Here is a 17,776-nt window from a genome sequence, read left to right as displayed (position 1 = left end):
GCAGTGAGCTTGTACACTTGACACTCCTGTTAATCCGGTCCCACCAAACACTGATTAGAAATCTGTTCAGCTGCTGCTGGCTGGACTGTTAACTCATTATTTTCGCTCTTATTCATAAAAGTGAATTCAACAGTCCCCTGCCTGTCGGTTTGATCAGAGGCTCCTGGCACCAAGCGGTCGAATTTGAAGACATTTACTGCCACCTTGTGGATCTCTAACGCTACTGCAGGTTCCTTATCCACAAAGTGAGGCTGTTATACGTTTGTTCCACCACGCAGCAGGCAAATAACATAATAAATAGCAACATCAAGCTTTTTTTTTTTTTTTTTTAGTACCAACTCATGTTAAGGAGATTTTTGTATTGATTTACACAGAACAGTTTGGATCCAAGATACATAACAAATCTCTTCATGCAGGGAAAGCCCTCCAGACCTCTCAGGTCAGCTGGTTCTAAATTACTCGTCGTTTCGGGAGTCAAAACTAAACGTGGGGCGTAGCTGCCTTTAACCTCTTTGCTGCTCGTATTTGGAACAAACTGCCAGACGAGCTGAGCGCTGAGATGCTGGCACCTCTTGCCGATGCTTTCCATGAACAACTGCATTTTTATTCGTTGATTACTGTAGATTGCCGTGCAACATGCATTGTTTGCATTTAGAGTTTTCTGTCTGTAACCCACCTTTAGTTAATTGTTTTTTGCTTATTGTGCTCCGTTTTTACGTTTTCCTTCATGGCACTGCTGGTGTGAAAAATGTGCAGTATAATTACATTCGCCTTTTCTTGTATTTGCGACATCAAAAAACGACCATTTCAAAAATCCATTGCACATTTCCTTCACTATCGTAAATACGCACATAAATGACGTCAAACCTGGTTGACTGGGTACACCTTCCTCTCAAAATCCTTTATGATTTAGTGTCCTCATTGTAGATGAGGCCCCAAAGTTATAAGTTTATTAAGATTATGTTTGGTTATTATCTGGTTAATATTTAGTCATTATATCCAATTTTCTGTGTATTCATTTATTTGTGTGTTATTGAAGTGAGCCCACCCACGTGATGTGTGTCGTTAAGTGACGTCAGTCAATCAGAGCAGAGGTGCGCTACAGTGAGCGGTGATCGACAGTGGGTGGCAAAATAAGTTAATACAAGTATCTGTGCGTGAATAAGAGTAAGTCCATACATTTCATACATGTTTAATAAGTTATTGGTGATGTTAAGAGCAGTTTTAACTGTCCCGTAATGTAGGACGTTTTATTAAGTTCGATTTATCGCCGAAATTAAGCTAATGCTATTAGCCACCGGAAGTGGATTTTCAGAATAAGATCGTAACCGGAAGTGCGGTTTGTGATGTCTGCATTAGCGCTAGCTTTACATTCTAGAAATTCATTGTGATCATTTGATTACCTCTTTCATTTTAATTATGTATGTTATTTCACATGTGGCCTTTTAATGTGGATACTGAGTTTTGTACTGATTTGTGTTTTTGTTATTCTTGATTTCTTTGTAGAAAAAAACCACAACACACTCTCACAAACACCCAGTCATACTGTCACCCATGCTGCTGTTAAACCCAGATAAGAAGAAAGTAAAGACGGTTGATTGCAGCTGAGCCTCTCAGACTTTTTATTCCCCTCATACTCTGTAAATGGCCTTAAGTGGTGTTCTGGCTGACACTCCTGCGTGACCCAATAGTAAACCTACAACCGGCACCCAGTTGTTCCCCTACACTCATGTTTCCTATTCCTTCACTTAAGTAAATATTCTAGTGCAAATATGCAAAACATCAACCCTGCTTTGTGCGGTGTAAACGGACAAATGAGCCTGTTTACTGAGTCAGGATTGTTTTCTCGTCCCTCACCGAAAAGACCCCACAGGTCATAACAACTGCCCGTAGCTGTTTCCCAGTTAAAACACATGACTTTCACTCTCCCGTATACCTAAAAAGGTTCTGTAAAGATGCACATTTGTCTGTCCTCGTCTGACTTCAGTCCAGGAGAAAGTCTGGACGTGGGTAGCCAAATAGTTCAAAGTCGCCTTGGTAACGGGCGTAGAGACGCCTGATGTCCTCTTTGCTGATTCCTGAGAAGTAGCTCTGCACCTTGGTCTTGTTGTAGCGTGTGATACCAGGAGGAATGGCTGGGTAGGACACCAGCTTGTCGATGCCTGCCGCTCTGAGGACGTGAGGGGCGTCTTGCTCCAGCGTCTCGTGATGACCAATCACATCGTAGTTGATCTCACACGGCGCGCACAACTCTACGTAAGTCACCCAGTGGATGATGGGCTCGCCAAACTGCTGGTCCAACAACTGCCGGTGTTCCACGTCCCCCAAGTAACGGACAAAGTCCTCAAATTTGAGGTCAGAAGCGTCGGGGTCACCTGCACGACTGCTTTTGCGGTAATTAGCAATGATGGCTGGGGCGATGTCGTGCGTGTACCACGGTTCATTGCGTGGGTTGTGTTTAAACTTGTCCTTAAAGGCAGATATCAGACGCTCCACGGGATCTCTCACAAAGAAAAACTTAAAGTATGTCTGTAATCTGTTGAATGTAAGAAACAAATAAAAACCTCGTGAGTAAACAGCGCAGTTTTACCAGGGTTAATCAACATCAGAACTTTAAATCCAATCTTTGCTTTCCCTTTTGCTTGAAGCAGATAGCGTGAAATCATAGTCGAGAAAACATTGGCATCACAGCAACTGAAACAACCTGTGTTGAATTTCCTCAGGAGCGAGCGATGAGAGGCGGGTCAGGTCATTCTTTGAGTTGGCGTGGACAAAATCTTCAGGGATTTCCTCCACAGTGGAGAACGCGCCTATCATGGAGAAACACAGTCAATAGGCGGCATATTATTATGATTTTTTTTATCCATTTTTGAACCCTTACTTACCAGTCAGAACGATGAGAACCTTCTTCCATTGAGTGTTGTCCACTTTAGGTGTCTGGCAGAACAAAATCTTGTGTTTGTCCGAGACAAAAATGCGGTCCAGGACAAACCTATCAACGGAGACGTGCATCAAGTTCCTCAGGCTGGTGTTTTTACACACAGATGCCAGCAGCTGGTTTCGTTTCTCAGTGACCGATTCCCACTCTTGCACCGAGGACTGACACACACACACACACACACACGCACAAATTATTGCATTTCCATTGTCATAAACTGGTAATGAGCTCAATTATGTTTGGAAAGCAGTTAAAATGAGCTTCACCAGAATGATTGGCACAGGTGGAATCGGTTTGTCTGGTTTGAGCATAACCTTCATCTGCAAGGCTTCTTCCCAACTTTGATTTTCTACATATGAAACTAAAGTATATTATCAGTGAGACCAATTCCATTTCATCGCATCAGAAATGACCGTCACAAATACTTAAACTTGAACTCACCTTGCGTAACACTGACGAGTTTGTGAAATAGTATCAGCATGAGCAAGAGCCAGCCGCAAAGCCCGCAGAGCCGACAGGACCACTGCAACTGGACCGAATGAATTGTCAAACACACACACACACACACACACACACACACACACACAGAGCTGACTGCTGAATGTACTTGGACAGGTAATAGTTAGCATGTGGCCTTAAATAAATACATTCATCAGAAACAAGTAAAATTAAAACTGCGTTGTTAGGGCCTGAGCCCCCGCGCGGCCTACGGAAGCCAACCCTTCTTGCTGTGAGGTGACAGTGCTAACCACTGCACCACCGTGCCGCCCAGTTAAGGCCTTGTTCCTTTTCTTCTTTTCTTGAATTTAATCAGAGCACATGTTTCTCAGCGAATCACAGAAATAAGCAGAAAGTAGAAACAATCATGAAACTTTAGTCAAGTCTTGCTTGTCACAAATATGAAAGCAGAAGTGTCCACTTACCTTCATGATGTGGTGTTTTCCTTCCTTTTTTGGGGGGTTAGTTACCACGACTTCACATTGAAAGGCTCTGACAGAGAAGAATCACATTGGTGACACAATGCCCAAACAGAAGAAGAAAAAAAAAAATCTAGATCAACCAGTTTAACGGGATTAGTTAAGCAGCAAACACACACACACACACACACACACTCTAGCATTTAAATTGATGTGTCACGTAAACCATACGGTGAACGAGTGTTGAACCTCAGTGTACAACATCATCACTATATAATCCTGTGAAACATTACAGGAAAACGTCCAGATAGTAAGAAAAATAATTCACTCAACCTGTAATAATATATCAAAAAAACCTGAGGGAATCATGGAGCCAAATAGTTCACATGAATGAGGGAAAGGTCGCAGCGATACAAGACAAACTACATGACATTAACAGGTTGAGCGAACCTAATTCTTGACTCGCAGCTCATTTACATCAACCTGATCACATGAAAGTCGTGCAGGACTTCCCCAGGAAATACACAGCGGTTCCTAAAGGAACATGGAGCTGATAAACACCAGGCAGACACCTGTTCAGTATTCAAATCCATGTTATGTTGTTCTAAATCACAACAAAAGGTGTCTCAGAAGCACAATTCCCCCCCGAGGAAGAATGACAGCGGCAAATGAAAAACTGCGGCGCAGGCCCAGGCTTCAGAGGGACGTCAAACAACTAATGTTCGTCTGGATTTTTTTGATGGATGACAGCGAGAGAGGAGCCAAAACAGTGGTTCATCATGTGGGTGCAGCAGCTGATAGCTGTGGGATGCAGCCAGAGAGGAGAAGGGTGGGAACTACAGACACCACAGCTCGCTCATGGCCATAGCACTGCTCCCAGTCAAACCAGCAGGGCTCTGATCCCAGTACCCAACACACAGGGCTGCAGCCACAACAAATAGTATCAATGCAGGAAGAGGAGGTAAAGGAGGTGAGGAGTGGACACCCACCTCGAAATATGGAGGGCAAAGCACCACCCACATCTGAGGAGCAGAGCCCTAAAATGATGCAGTGTCATGAAGAGGAAGGAAGAAGAAGACAAATATCAAGTTACAGAATCCAAATTCCATCTGGTCTGGAATTTAAGCGATTCCATCAAAAGCACCTTACTGCCACCCTGTGGGCGTTTGACGTTATTGCGGGTCAAATTTTCAGCAGCAATCCGCAATCAACAAATTAACGTCACATAATTATTTGTGCCACATGTCCAACAGGTGAATAATAGCAGTAGCAACAGGTAATGCAAATATTAGTTTGAAAGTCATCTTTCAGAACATTTCGGCAGAGGATTGTGACGGAGGACAAAAAAGTAGAATTTAAAAGAACAGCGCAACTTTCCTTCAAATCCGACGCTTGTTTCAGTCTGATTCCTCATTCTTCAGTCTTTCTAATTCTTAAAAACAACATTGGCTTTGTTTTTGTTTGTTTTTCCATCACCATCTTCATCAAACAACGAGTCTGAAACATAACAGCGAGAAACGCAGAAAAGACCCCACAGGTCATCACACTCATTTCAATATAAAATGTTTATTTACAGCAGAGAGAGAGAGAGAGAAAAAAAAAAGGAAGAACATTGTCCTCTCATGTAGACTGAACCATTTTTGTGTCACAGCTTTGATACAATTTAGTCTGAGGAAGCGACAGATGTTGAGGGGATTTTATTTGTCAGTTTTTAGTCATGGTTTCCATCCAGGAGAAAGTCTGGACGTGGGTAGCCAAATAGTTCAAAGTCTCCTTGGTAACGGGCGTAGAGACGCCTGATGTCCTCTTTGCTGATTCCTGAGAAGTAGCTCTGCACCTTGGGTTTGTTGTAGGTCGTGATGCCCCGAGGAATGGCTGGGTAGGACACAAGGTGGTCAACGCCTGCCGCTCTGAGGACTTGAGGGGCGTCTTTCTCGAGTGTCTCCTGGTGGCCCACCACATCATAATTGATTTCACACGGCGCGCACAACTCTGAAAAAGTCGCCCAGTGGATGATGGGCTCACCAAACCTTCTGTCCATGAGCCTCCGGCCTTGCACATCACCCAAGTAACGGACAAAGTCCTCAAAGTGCAGGGCAGATCCGGGATAATGGCCTTTCCGGTATTTCCGGATGATAGCTGGTGCGATCTCATTCTTGTACCAAGGTTCATCGCGTGGGTTGTCTTTAAACTTATCCTTGAATGCCGAAACCAAGCGCTCGAAGGGATCTCTCACGAAGAAGAACTTAAAGTACGTCTTTAATCTGTTGAACATAACAGAACTTTATGGGCAAATAGAGAAGGCGGTTTCACGACCACGACTACCCATGAAATGCCTCACAAAGGATCAAAACACCCGTGAAAGACGAAGGCGAGGAATCAAACTTGTTCACCGCAGCAACCCCGAACTCACCTGTGTTCAATTTCCTGGGAGCTGAATGATGAGAGGCGTTTAAGGCCACTCCTCCATTGGCTGTGGACAATGCTTTCTGGGACGTCCTTCACGTGGGAGTAGGCTCCTTATGATGACATACAGGAACTCATCAGCTAAATCGGCTGGGATCTTGTGTCCTTCCCATGCAAGGCTGTGTGTAATCTGGCTCTGACCACAGTTGCAGACCCTCACCCAACTCACACTTACCTCGGAGAACAATGAGGATCTTCTTCCACTGTGTGTTGCCCACTTTAGGCGTCTGGCAGTACAAGATCTTGTGTTTGTCAGAAACAAAGATACGATCCAAGACGAACTTCCTGATCGGGGCATGGGTCAAATTCCTGAGGCTACTGTCGTTACACACAGAGCCAAGAAGCTGGTTTCTCTTCTCAACAACTGATCGCCATTCTGCCACTGTGGACTGAGACACACACACACACACACACACACACATAGCATTAACACAATAGGTTACCCTTGTTTTAAATGACAGGTCTGAAGGGGAAAACAGTGAAATAGTCCACCTGATCCAGTGGCTGTGGAGGAACAGGTTTCTCGAGTCCAGATGGATGGATATTCCTCGACACCTCGATTACCGGAAAAGTCAAACTCTGAGCACCATGTCTTCCGTCAAACTCTGTGACAAAAGCAGGGGAGAAGTCAAATCACACCTGATGCCACTATACACAGCCTGCGCCATGATGAGAAAGAACGTAAAGCTCACCGTCCGCATCTCTGATGTTGATGGATATGAGGACAAACGTCAGGAGCAGCAGCACAAAGCCACAAACGTTGAGGAGCACCCAGGGGCACCTCAAAGCTCCACCCTGGACATGCACATAGTCAAGTCTGATAAGCTGGTAGTTAGCACTGACATTCTTGACCTGATTGTTTCCCATTTCATGCTAATAAGACACGTTAGCTTGTGACAGGAAGAACGGTGCTACTTTCATTGTCCTACTTTAGCTTTGAATCCCTATACAGACAACAATATGACAGAGCTGAAAATAAAGGGTACTCGGAAGAGAAAAATCTTTTCTTTTTTTTTTAACTTAGTGCTAATTAGCATTAGCTGGTAGGAATTGCATTTTAACACACGTAAGTCTCACGACTCCTACTCCAAACTACAGGACTGCATTCCTTTTCATCCCATTTTAAAACATACTTCCATTCCTTTCTGCGACAGTCTTGCCAAAATTATTTTTTCTGCTTCAAAGCACGTCACAACAGTGAAGCACTCTCCTAATTCTCAAACCATTAGCTGCACTGAAGTCAGCTAACACACAGAAGCCACGCAGCAGACCCTGAACCAGGGTAGACATCTCCTACCATGCAAGTCTTCCTTTATGACCTTCATTTAAGTCAAACCCAACACAGCACTGGAGTGTGATTATATCTTACCTTCATTTTAGCTTTTTCAGTTATTTGTGACAGCTTGAAATGCTCAAAACACACACACACACACACACGCACACACACACACACACAATCACACACAGCCTGATACACTTCAAGCAGCACATAAAAATGACAGCAGGAAAAACCAGTCAAACATGATGACAATGGTTTGCTTTTCTGGAGGTCAGGGCACATTCATTTGAGGGAGAACTCGCCTTGGGATGGTGCTATACCTGACACACTTGAAATGGGGTTGATCAAAGTAATTTCATTGTGGCTTATTGCAAGGTTGTACACTTAAAAATCATTCCCCCAAACTGTTAAGAAATTTTTTGTTGATGCCGACACATCTATCGAAGATTCTTCAGGTTCATGTGTTCATTTGACAATGTTTGATTGCAAAGCCAAAGATTCATTCAGTTTTTTGTTCGTTCTGAAACTTAGCAAGTTTTTTTTTCCGCAGCATTTGCTGCCCCCATGTGTACATTTGATGTTACTGCAAGTCACAGGGAGTGAGCACAGTCCTGAAGCTGCAGCTGAAGATGCTCACTCACACCAAATACAAGTACTTGAAGTCTCCCCCCCCCCCAAAAAAAGTAAACCATATACATAAGAGGTCTTTGACGAATATGAAAGGTCCAAAATATGTACTTTATTTCATATTTCAATCTCTCCAAAGGTTGCGGTGAGGCAGGTTTGTACCACAACGCAGCCGGTTCGTAACATTGTAACAAGGAGCGTCCACCACAAGTAGGAGGTTGCAAGTCATGACATTTACACAATGCCGTTCAAAAATTATTATTATTCTAAAAATGTAGTGCCATTTCTGTCCATGATCATGACATCACTGAGCACGGAACAAATATTCACTGTGCGAAAATGTTTATTCTTAATTTATTTGTATAAACACATCAATAGCAATTCCAAAAAGGTCAACGTTGGGTTCTAGCCCTCAACCAAATGTTCGGATCCCCAAAACTACACGATGTCTTTCCCTGAATAGATGCATCAAAATCACAAACATTACCCACAGCCACCCCTCACCGGATGACTACTGGACAATATTAGTCCAAATACTGCAATGTGCTAGATATTTAATATTTAGATCGAAGTTATATCATTTATAACAGCCAATTCAGCAGCACATCATCATCTTAACCCGTTTTTATCCCAGTAAACCAAACACCTTGAGTGGATTCTATATTAGAGGGGTCAAACTTCATCATCTGAAATCATCAGAAAGTCCGGACGTGGGTAAGCAAACAGTCGAAAGTCACCCTGGAAACGAGCGTAGAGACTCCTGATGTCCTCCTTTCTGACTCCTGAGAAGAGGTCCTGCATCCTGGTCTTGTTGAAGCGTGTGATGGCTGGATGAATGGCTGGGAAGGACACCAGCTTGCTGATGCCCGCAGCTCTCAGGATGTACGGGGCGTCTTTCTGCAGCGTCTCGTAGTGGCCCACCACGTTGTAATTGATGTCACACGGCGCACACAGCTCTGCGTAAGTCATCCAGTCAACGATGTGATCGCCGAACTGCTGGTCCAATCTCTTCCGGTTTCCCACGTCGCCCAAGTAACGTGCAAAGTGCTGGAACTGCAGGCCAGCATTGGCGATGGCGTTGTCGAGTTTGCTGTTGAGCGTTTTAGCGAGGGGGGCTGGGGCGATGTCGTGCCTGTACCACGGTTCAAACTTGGGGTTTTTCACAAACTTATCGTTGAACGAAGCTATCAGCCTCTCAAACGGGTTTCTCACGATGAAAAACTTAAAATACGTGTGTAATCTGTTGAACATGAGAAAAACAAACAACTGTATGAGTAAAAACAGGTTGAGCATTGTAACTACTCGTGAAATTACCCTCAAATCATCAAATTGCACCTTCAACTCAGCTTTAAGGTGATAATGATGGACAATAACATATTCGTCAGGGTGAAGGTGAACGTACCTGGTGGTGATATCCTGCGAGGAGAACGATGAGAGGCGGATCAAGCCATTCTTTTTCTGGTCATTAGCAACCTTGTCGGGTATCTTCTTCACATCGGGGTAGGCACCTGGCAACAACAGCAACAACAACAACATGAACTTAACGTATGAGAGCAACGTGGTTCGCGACGTTTTCAAGAAGGCTTCATTCAACCCGCACTTACCGTTGAGAACCATCAGGATCTTCTTCCATTGTGTGTTTGCCAGTTTCGGTATCTGGCAGTACAAGATCTTGTTTTTGTCAGAGACATAGATGCGATCCAGGACCGACTTTTTGATGGCAACATGAGTCAAATTCCTGATTTGACTGTCCTTACAAACAGTTGAGATCAGCTGGTTCCGCCTCTCGACAAGCGTCCCCCACCTCTCCACTGTGGACTGACACACATACGACGTTCATTTAACGGGCTGCCTCTGTTTAAGGTCGGACGCATAGTTAGAAACGAGCTGAATGGGTCACCGGATCTAGCGACAGTCGGAGAGCGCTTTCAGAGCTGGACAAGGAGATCTGCCTCATGGACGATACGACCCAATGATGATTATGAATCATCCTCCCATAATCTGAAAAAAAAACCATAAGATATGATCCATGGGAAACATTTCGGGGCACCAAACGTGCAACCAACAACTTCTCCCCATATGTTTCCCTGTTTTTAAAATTTTTAAACACCTCCACTTAATTGGATGGTAATGATTAAGACTTCATGGCGGTCCAACTGCAGTTATAATTGCCACAGCGGGGCTAACTGCTTAGTTCCCACTGCATGAGACATGAATAGTGGTGAGAAACGCATTTGAATTCTGGCAAAAATGTATAATGTAGCTCAAGATTTCTCATGATAAATTCGCGTCGCGTGAATCAACAAAAAAGGGAGAGAAGCTCACCATTTACGGCTCTTAAATCTACGTATTTGGTGGCTAACGTCAGGATGAGCAGGACCCAGCCACAGGTGCCGAGGAGCAGCCAGAGATATCGCATCTCTCCGACCTGGACAAACAAACACAAAGCTGACAAACTTGATCTGAATTGGCTGAAATCATTAGCCACAACTGAGTGTGAAGTAAAAAAAAATTTTAAAAAAGGAAAACAAACCAATAAACAACGTGCAAACTCACTTTAAACTGAGTAGAGATCTTTTAATGCTACATGGGAGGGGGGGGGGGACATTTGCTGATGTTCAGTGGTTTGTTTACTGTTATTAAAGCACTAGCTGTTATTTATGCTAGCTAGTTAGCCAAGTAGCTAAAGCACACCTGTCCCCCTTCCTCCCTCCCTCTTTTAACCCCCCCTCCCCACCCACACACACACACACACACACAGTAACAGAAAAGCAATGTTAATCAAATATTTACCCATGTCAAACCAGCACCAGAGCATCATCATATCTTACCTTCATCTTCAGTTTGATCACTTGTAGGTCACGGCTCCAGGTTGAATTCAGAGAAGAGCAAAAAGCCTTGCTGGTTTTAACTTCCAAGCTCAGAATTGAAATGGATGAGCAGGATCAACCAGTCAAACGAGACAAGACAGACAAACCTCATGTAATGGACACACGCCCGCGCGCCTTACTATGACAAAGCAGGAGACACTTAACACGTAAGCACTGCAAGTGAACTTGTGCTGTCAAGCAAATGCAGACAGTCGAAACTCCATGTAAATCTTATTCACCGCTCCACAGCCTGGAGACGTTCTTAACATTTTATACGACAGGTCTATTCAGTCGCTGTTGTTTTGCTTTCATTCGGAAGTTTCGAATGTCAATTCAGCTGTCCATCGCGGTGACATCTGATCTTCCAGGTTTGAGGCCATTCAAACCCATTCTTAATGGTGGGAGCTGTATTTTAAGCCATTTACCGCCCCCTTGTGGACATTTCCTATTGTTGCAGCTCATATAAAAGAATCCATAACCAGAGGCGTTTTCTTCCTCTTGGCAAAGTCCGTCAAACAAGTTTCCTCTCTTCAACAAGAAACAAGTTTTGCATGTGCATCATTGAAAATCAATTAAAATAACGTGAAAGCTGTAAAATATGTTCTTTATTTCACATGGAAATGTTTATGCTAACGAGTGTTTTGTGTGTGTGTGTGTGTGTGTGTGACAACCGCCTCTCCGGAAGGTCACCAGGAGGTTACTGTGAGGCAGTAGTGTCTTACAATTGTTTGTTCCACTAGTCAGTAGGTTAATAACATCATAAATAGTAACATGTAATACAAATATTGAGTTGCAAGTTATGTTACGAACATTTACACATTACACATGGATTAAAAAAAATAATCCTTCGAAGTCCAGTGCCGTTAACGGTTTTGAAAGCAGTCGAGACTTTTTGTCAGAGGCACATAAACACCTATATTATGGAGTGGTGGCTGAACGTCCACACATTTCAGTCTTTTGCAATATTCAACAATGCTTTTTGGAAATCTCTCTTTTTTTTTTTTTTTTGTAATGACCAATTAGGTAAATCTCCGTTGTATAAAAATGTAAAAAAGGTACGCCGATTATTATGCTATAAAACCGTCGATGAAAAATTGAAATGAGGTTTTGTTTTTTGTTTGTTTTTTTCCTCCCCCGTCCTCTTCACGCACTTTGTCAAAAACAAACGAACAAAAACGAAGCCAGCATCCCTGATACATAAAATGTCGTAACTAGCTGTGTTATATGTAGTGGGATTTGAAAGGTTCCATTCATACAGTGCAATTGATGAGCTACGCAACAGGATAAACAGGCCTGTAATCCTGACACCTCTCACGCGCATGAGGAGAATTCAGTTATGGACGTTAAATATAAAAAGATAAATGTTTTCCTCATTTGATCTGAACCTGCGTTTGACCTTTAGATCCCCACCTTCATGGTGGAGGTTTGTAAGTATTGCACTAAAAATGGTTAAATACGACTGTTTGACTCTGTTGATCGGCCGCGAAGGTGCATGCAGGGACATATCACACGTCGTTGCATTTCATCACCGGCGGCTCTTAGAAATCTGTGCCATGTTACGAATGCTTCCTCCTTTAAAAAAAAAGAGAAAGAAAAGAAAAAAGCAGTTTTAAAAACAAACGGCTGACATAGCAACAGCCACTCACGATGCTTTGTCTCAGTAAACTAAATATATCCTCTCTCTTTTCAGTCTGTTAATGGTTTCCATCCAGGAGAAAGTCTGGACGTGGGTAGCCAAATAGTTCAAAGTCGCCTTGGTAACGGGCGTAGAGACGCCTGATGTCCCGCTTGCTGATTCCTGAGAAGTAGCTCTGCACCTTGGTCTTGTTGTAGCGTGTGATACCAGGAGGAATGGCTGGGTAGGACACCAGCTCGTCGATGCCTGCCGCTCTGAGGATGTGAGGGGCGTCTTGCTCCAGCGTCTCGTGGTGGCCGAGGACATTGTAATTGATTTCACACGGCGCGCACAACTCTGCGTAAGTCACCCAGTGGATGATGTGTTCACCAAACTGTCGGTCCATGCGTCGCCGGCCTTCCACGTCCCCCAAGTAACGGACAAAGTCCTCAAAGTGCAGACCAGCGGCGGTGGTGCCACTATCGCGGTGACTTTTGCGGTACTTACGGATGATGGCCGGAGCGATGTCATGCTTGTACCAAGGTTCAAAGCGTGGGTTCTTTATGAACTTGTCCTTGAACGCAGAAATCAGCCGCTCAAAGGGATCTCTCACGATGAAAAACTTAAAGTAGGTGTTCAACCTGTCGAACGGAAAACTCTGAGTTAACAGATTTGATTGTGGAAGTTCGTGCAACAAGAACAAATTCATCACGGCATCTCTGAGCTGACCTGTGTGTAATTTCTTGCGGGCTGAGCGATGAGAGGCGGGGCAAACCATTCTTGTCGTGGTCATGAACAAGGTTTTCCGGGATCTTCTCCACACTGGAGAAAGCCCCTAAGCAATGACAAAATATACAGTAGTGCTTTGACACTGGCTCAAATGTTTCTTTACATTTTTAAAACGGATGCTCAATTCTTATCCAAGCCACACTCACCGTTAAGAACAATAAGAACCTTCTTCCACTGTGTGTTTCCCACTTTAGGTGTCTGGCAGAATAAAATCCTGTGTTTATCGCAGACAAAGATCCGGTCCAGGACGAACTTGCTGATGGAGACATGACTCAGATTCCTAAGGCTGCTGTTCATACAAACGGATGAGAGCAGCTGGTTTCGCTTCTCAACGACCGATTCCCAGTCTGTCACAGTAGCTGCAACGGAGGACTGAGACACACACGTGACAGCGTCAAGGAAAAGATAGATGACTCTGGGTCAAATTAATAAAGAACCAGATATGAGTGGAATAGATCACCTGATCTGATGGGTGGGGAGCTCGTTTTTTGGGTTTAGACACAGGGTGATGCTTTGTACCTGATACCGTCCAACTCAGATCCCTAACCTTCTCTCCGTAATCTGAAAGGAAATCAGACAATGGTGAACGGATCACATTTACCTCCATTATGAATGAATTGTTTGGGTTATTAGACTGAACACAAGCTCACCTTCTACGGGTCTGAAGTTAATGAACTTTGTAACAAACATGAGGATGAGAAGCACCCAGCCACAAGCCCCGAGAAGCAGCCAGTGGTGCCGCATAGCTTCGTGCATCAGCCGACGGCCATGGAAACACTGACTGCACGCTCCCACCTGGACACACACACACACACACACACACACACACACACACACACACCGGGTAAACACTGTCCTCTACCAGCCAACACCTAGCTTAACAACTGACCACATCGCTTTTGACCTCAGATGCTGCGAAGAACCACGACTACTACACAAACAAACGGCATGTACGCGAAATAATTAGTATATAATATAATATAATAGCATATAAGTTAGCTGGAGAGGTAAAGTTATTAGCATTAGTGACGCTGGGAGCTAACGCTGTCAGATAAGTCTGATACGGACGGCTAACAATGACAAACATTAAATGGCAGCTTAAATGCATCAGCGACGCTTATCATATTTAAGCTAACTAGTATAGTTCAGTTAGCTGACCAGCTAGCCACACCTGTCCCTCCCCAACATTCAGACGTGAGGCACACAACTTCACGTCTTCCTCTCTGAGCTCATTAAAATGCGTAAAACCCCACCAAAAACCGCAACATCACCGTATCTTACCTTGTTAGTGGGTTACATCTACTTCACGGCTGTGTAAACTGTGGCCAAATACGTCCCGATGCCATTTAGCTCGTAGCCTGTCGTGTCCTCATTTACCAGAACCATTCAGATCAGCGCTGGCTCACCAGCTCCCCCTAGCGACAGCCAGGCAGCGACGCAGGTTAAATCAAAGGGAGTTGTTTTCTACTCGACAGCTCGTCTGACAGCTGTTTTCCAGAGGTACATAAAAAAAATACTGTCATAAAAAAATAATTTATCATACCGCGGTCCTTTAACTCGATTCATTCAATGGAAGAATTGCACAGGAATGACAGAAATAACGAGAATATTTACTCCATAAAGAAAATGCGTGGCTGGGCATCAGTAAGAAAGTTAAATGTATATATTAATTTAATATATTTTCAGGCAGTGTGTAGTTTTCTGAAAAATATTTTTTAAATATAGATTATAGTTCTTTCCCCTCCCAAACAAAATATATCACATCGATGAGGCAAAAACTGCAATAAAAAAAAAACCCACTGAAATCACACGTTATTGCAAGACGACATCCTTTTCTTACCGTTAGCAAGCCTCTTTTTGCAAAGTCTTTGTGATACCAACTTGAAACGGCTCCTCCATATTCAACGAGTGACGGCACGTTTATGACCGCTCGAGTCTTCTAAATGCACAGCTACGCAAATATCCAGTTGCCCTGATGCGTGAGATGAGCGCGTACACAGGACCGGCCACCGAACACATCAAAACTTCACCCCTAAACACGTCAAACATTTCTTTTTAATCACATTTTGGCTTTTGTTTCAGTTCTGTTGGCATTATTTATTGAGGACTGTTTCCATTGACACTCCTGAGATCAAAGGTTAGTGTAACTGCTTTTATTTGAAACTTCAGTAAAGTGCACACGTTGAAATAAAGACACAAGACGTGAACTCGTTTTACTGTTTATTCCACTCGCAGAGTTTTAGTTTTCATCAACATTGACTGTCTGCAGACCTGTTGAAACAAAGACAAGAGGGAAAAAGAAGGTGAATTGACAAAACCTGATGACGAAGCAGGTGAATGAGCACGTTAGCAGAGCCTCTCCTTTACCTTTGCATGTGGTGACTGGAACGTATGTGACCAGGGTGTACAGTTTGTTTGGAGAATCCTCGTCCTCGTTACGCTTCCTGGACAGACGCACGCGTATCCTGTACGGCACGTTCCTGCACAGCGACACAGTGGTTACTAGAATTCCTGCTGCAGCTACCACGCGATCCCGGAAGAGGAATGACCCAGACGACTGTGTTGCAATGTGTTATTTCAAATACACGTTCTCCTGTGAAACATTAACTTTGCACAAAACCAACAGAAAGCATTTCAATTTTAATACAAATTCATGTGCACGTTTCCACTTAAAACAGGACAAAACAGAAAAGCCTGCATCGCCTCCCTCATAGCGAGCGATCGTCACTAAAAAGCATTCTGGAAGAACAATAAAACAGATCATCCTTGATGCTTTTAGGGGGCGTCAACTTACCTCACACCCTTGCTCCACACTGCCTTGTTGAGACGAGTGTCAATGCGGACATCAGGGGTTCCCATCTCCTTCACGGCGAACTTGCGAATCTCCTTGATGGCACGGGGAGCCCTTTTCTTGAAGCCCCTGCAAGGAAATGCCCATTCGTTTCAAATGTGGCCACCATAGAATAACAAACAAGATGCCCCACCATCCACATCCCACTACAACAAGCTAGTTTGAAACCAGGCCAATATTTTCCCACTAAAGCAGCACAGTGTTTGATATTTAACAAAAAACCCTCATGGAAGGCATTGCTATCCCCGGATCTCTGCCATACTCACACTCCATGGATACGCTTGTGGACGTTGATGGTGTACTCTCTAGTCACCACCTCGTTGATGGCTGAACGCCCCTTCTTTTTCTCTCCTTTCTTGGTTGGGGCCATCTATGCAAAAGATAAAAAAATACATACATACATAAAAGGACAAAGATAAGACGTGGTTCACCCGACAATTCTAAATAGGCAACGCATTAGCCGAAGCTAGCTACCGTGATGAAATAAGCTACCTTGCGGAACACAAGCGGCATAACATAATAAAATAACTTTGCGTTAAGAAAGCAATTAAAACTTCAACTACGCCGGTAATTTTTGTGTCAGAAGTAATACACTCAACCACAATCACCCAGCCGCGGGGCAATACGTAGCTACCCCGATTGACGAACCGGGAGTGCTACCGTTCTCCGGTTTAAAAACATCTTTTAAAACGTTCAAACGCTCCAAGACGCCGATAAAATAGACTATACATGACTTATACACATATTTACTACAACCGTCCGATAAATTAGAGCTTAATTAGCGCAGGATGGTGTTAGATTGTATAAATATAATTTCAGAAAAAACTACTCACATTAGCTCTACGCTGAGGCGGAAGTCGGAAGGACGGACTTACAGTAGAGGATTGTGGGTAAAGGAAAGCGGTCCGTTTAGAGAGATGTTCGCGAACAACAAGTGCACAAGTGAAGGTTCCGCCAGACAGTAAAGAAACTCTCTTAAAATACGAGTGTAACTGTACAATATCTTAATCGTTTTCAAGCTTTAGATAAGAATTGACGTGAAACGGAAATAAAGGATAATTTATATGTCTCGTGTGTTTCTATTTTTCTTTACCAGTAAAAACAGCAAAAAGAACATTTTCACCCCCATTTATTACGGTTTTGTGTGAATAATGTCACCACAGGAAGATCTGAGGACACATCTTAATTCATTAATTCCACCACACGCAGAAAAAAAGGGACACTTCATTCATTTCACAGTCACAGATTGATTTTTATTTATTTTGAATCATTTTTAAGAAAATATCTGTGGCCAGCTACCAGACCCTCGCTCCATTTCTGTGACCGTTTCCAAAATTCGACTGGAATCACGAGATAAATAACCAGAAGTGCACTTGGAGTGGCCACTCTAAACTTGTATTAACTGGATCTGCTGAAAATCTTAC

The 17,776-nt window shown here is 43.6% G+C and overlaps 4 protein-coding genes across 4 annotated transcripts; all 4 read right to left on the bottom strand.

Moving 5' to 3' along the window:
* Window positions 1-1,196: 1,196 nt before the first annotated feature.
* Window positions 1,197-7,835, bottom strand: LOC147272535 (carbohydrate sulfotransferase 10-like). The gene is made up of 12 exons (XM_086182085.1): window positions 7,691-7,835; window positions 7,014-7,116; window positions 6,814-6,926; window positions 6,497-6,710; window positions 6,269-6,374; window positions 4,845-4,892; window positions 3,862-3,928; window positions 3,380-3,467; window positions 3,205-3,299; window positions 2,886-3,099; window positions 2,705-2,810; window positions 1,197-2,536 (listed from the first exon to the last, which is right to left on the bottom strand). The coding sequence occupies exons 1-12, from the start codon at window positions 7,694-7,696 to the stop codon at window positions 1,984-1,986; spliced, it is 1,713 nt and encodes a 570-aa protein (XP_086038211.1). The 5' UTR covers window positions 7,697-7,835; the 3' UTR covers window positions 1,197-1,983.
* A 493-nt stretch (window positions 7,836-8,328) lies between these two features.
* Window positions 8,329-11,193, bottom strand: LOC147272534 (carbohydrate sulfotransferase 10-like). The gene is made up of 6 exons (XM_086181959.1): window positions 11,059-11,193; window positions 10,553-10,655; window positions 10,128-10,228; window positions 9,832-10,045; window positions 9,630-9,735; window positions 8,329-9,467 (listed from the first exon to the last, which is right to left on the bottom strand). Exons 1-6 carry the CDS (start codon window positions 11,062-11,064, stop codon window positions 8,900-8,902), a joined length of 1,098 nt encoding a protein of 365 aa, XP_086038085.1. The 5' UTR covers window positions 11,065-11,193; the 3' UTR covers window positions 8,329-8,899.
* A 514-nt stretch (window positions 11,194-11,707) lies between these two features.
* On the bottom strand, window positions 11,708-14,928 carry chst10 (carbohydrate sulfotransferase 10). The gene is made up of 6 exons (XM_086181842.1): window positions 14,783-14,928; window positions 14,152-14,296; window positions 13,962-14,062; window positions 13,648-13,873; window positions 13,442-13,547; window positions 11,708-13,353 (listed from the first exon to the last, which is right to left on the bottom strand). Exons 2-6 carry the CDS (start codon window positions 14,255-14,257, stop codon window positions 12,792-12,794), a joined length of 1,101 nt encoding a protein of 366 aa, XP_086037968.1. The 5' UTR covers window positions 14,258-14,296; window positions 14,783-14,928; the 3' UTR covers window positions 11,708-12,791.
* Window positions 14,929-15,708: 780 nt separating this feature from the next.
* On the bottom strand, window positions 15,709-17,245 carry rpl31 (ribosomal protein L31). The gene is made up of 5 exons (XM_086204228.1): window positions 17,186-17,245; window positions 16,619-16,722; window positions 16,296-16,421; window positions 15,869-15,981; window positions 15,709-15,772 (listed from the first exon to the last, which is right to left on the bottom strand). Exons 2-5 carry the CDS (start codon window positions 16,720-16,722, stop codon window positions 15,741-15,743), a joined length of 375 nt encoding a protein of 124 aa, XP_086060354.1. The 5' UTR covers window positions 17,186-17,245; the 3' UTR covers window positions 15,709-15,740.
* Window positions 17,246-17,776: the final 531 nt, after the last annotated feature.

Source organism: Aulostomus chinensis, chromosome 1 (assembly GCF_037954235.1).
Source record: "Aulostomus chinensis isolate RoL2024-O1b breed Wild chromosome 1, RoL_Achi_v1.0, whole genome shotgun sequence".
Lineage (NCBI taxonomy): Eukaryota > Metazoa > Chordata > Actinopteri > Syngnathiformes > Aulostomidae > Aulostomus > Aulostomus chinensis.
Note: the sequence above shows the minus strand (reverse complement) of the source record. Positions and strands in the feature narration are given on the sequence as shown.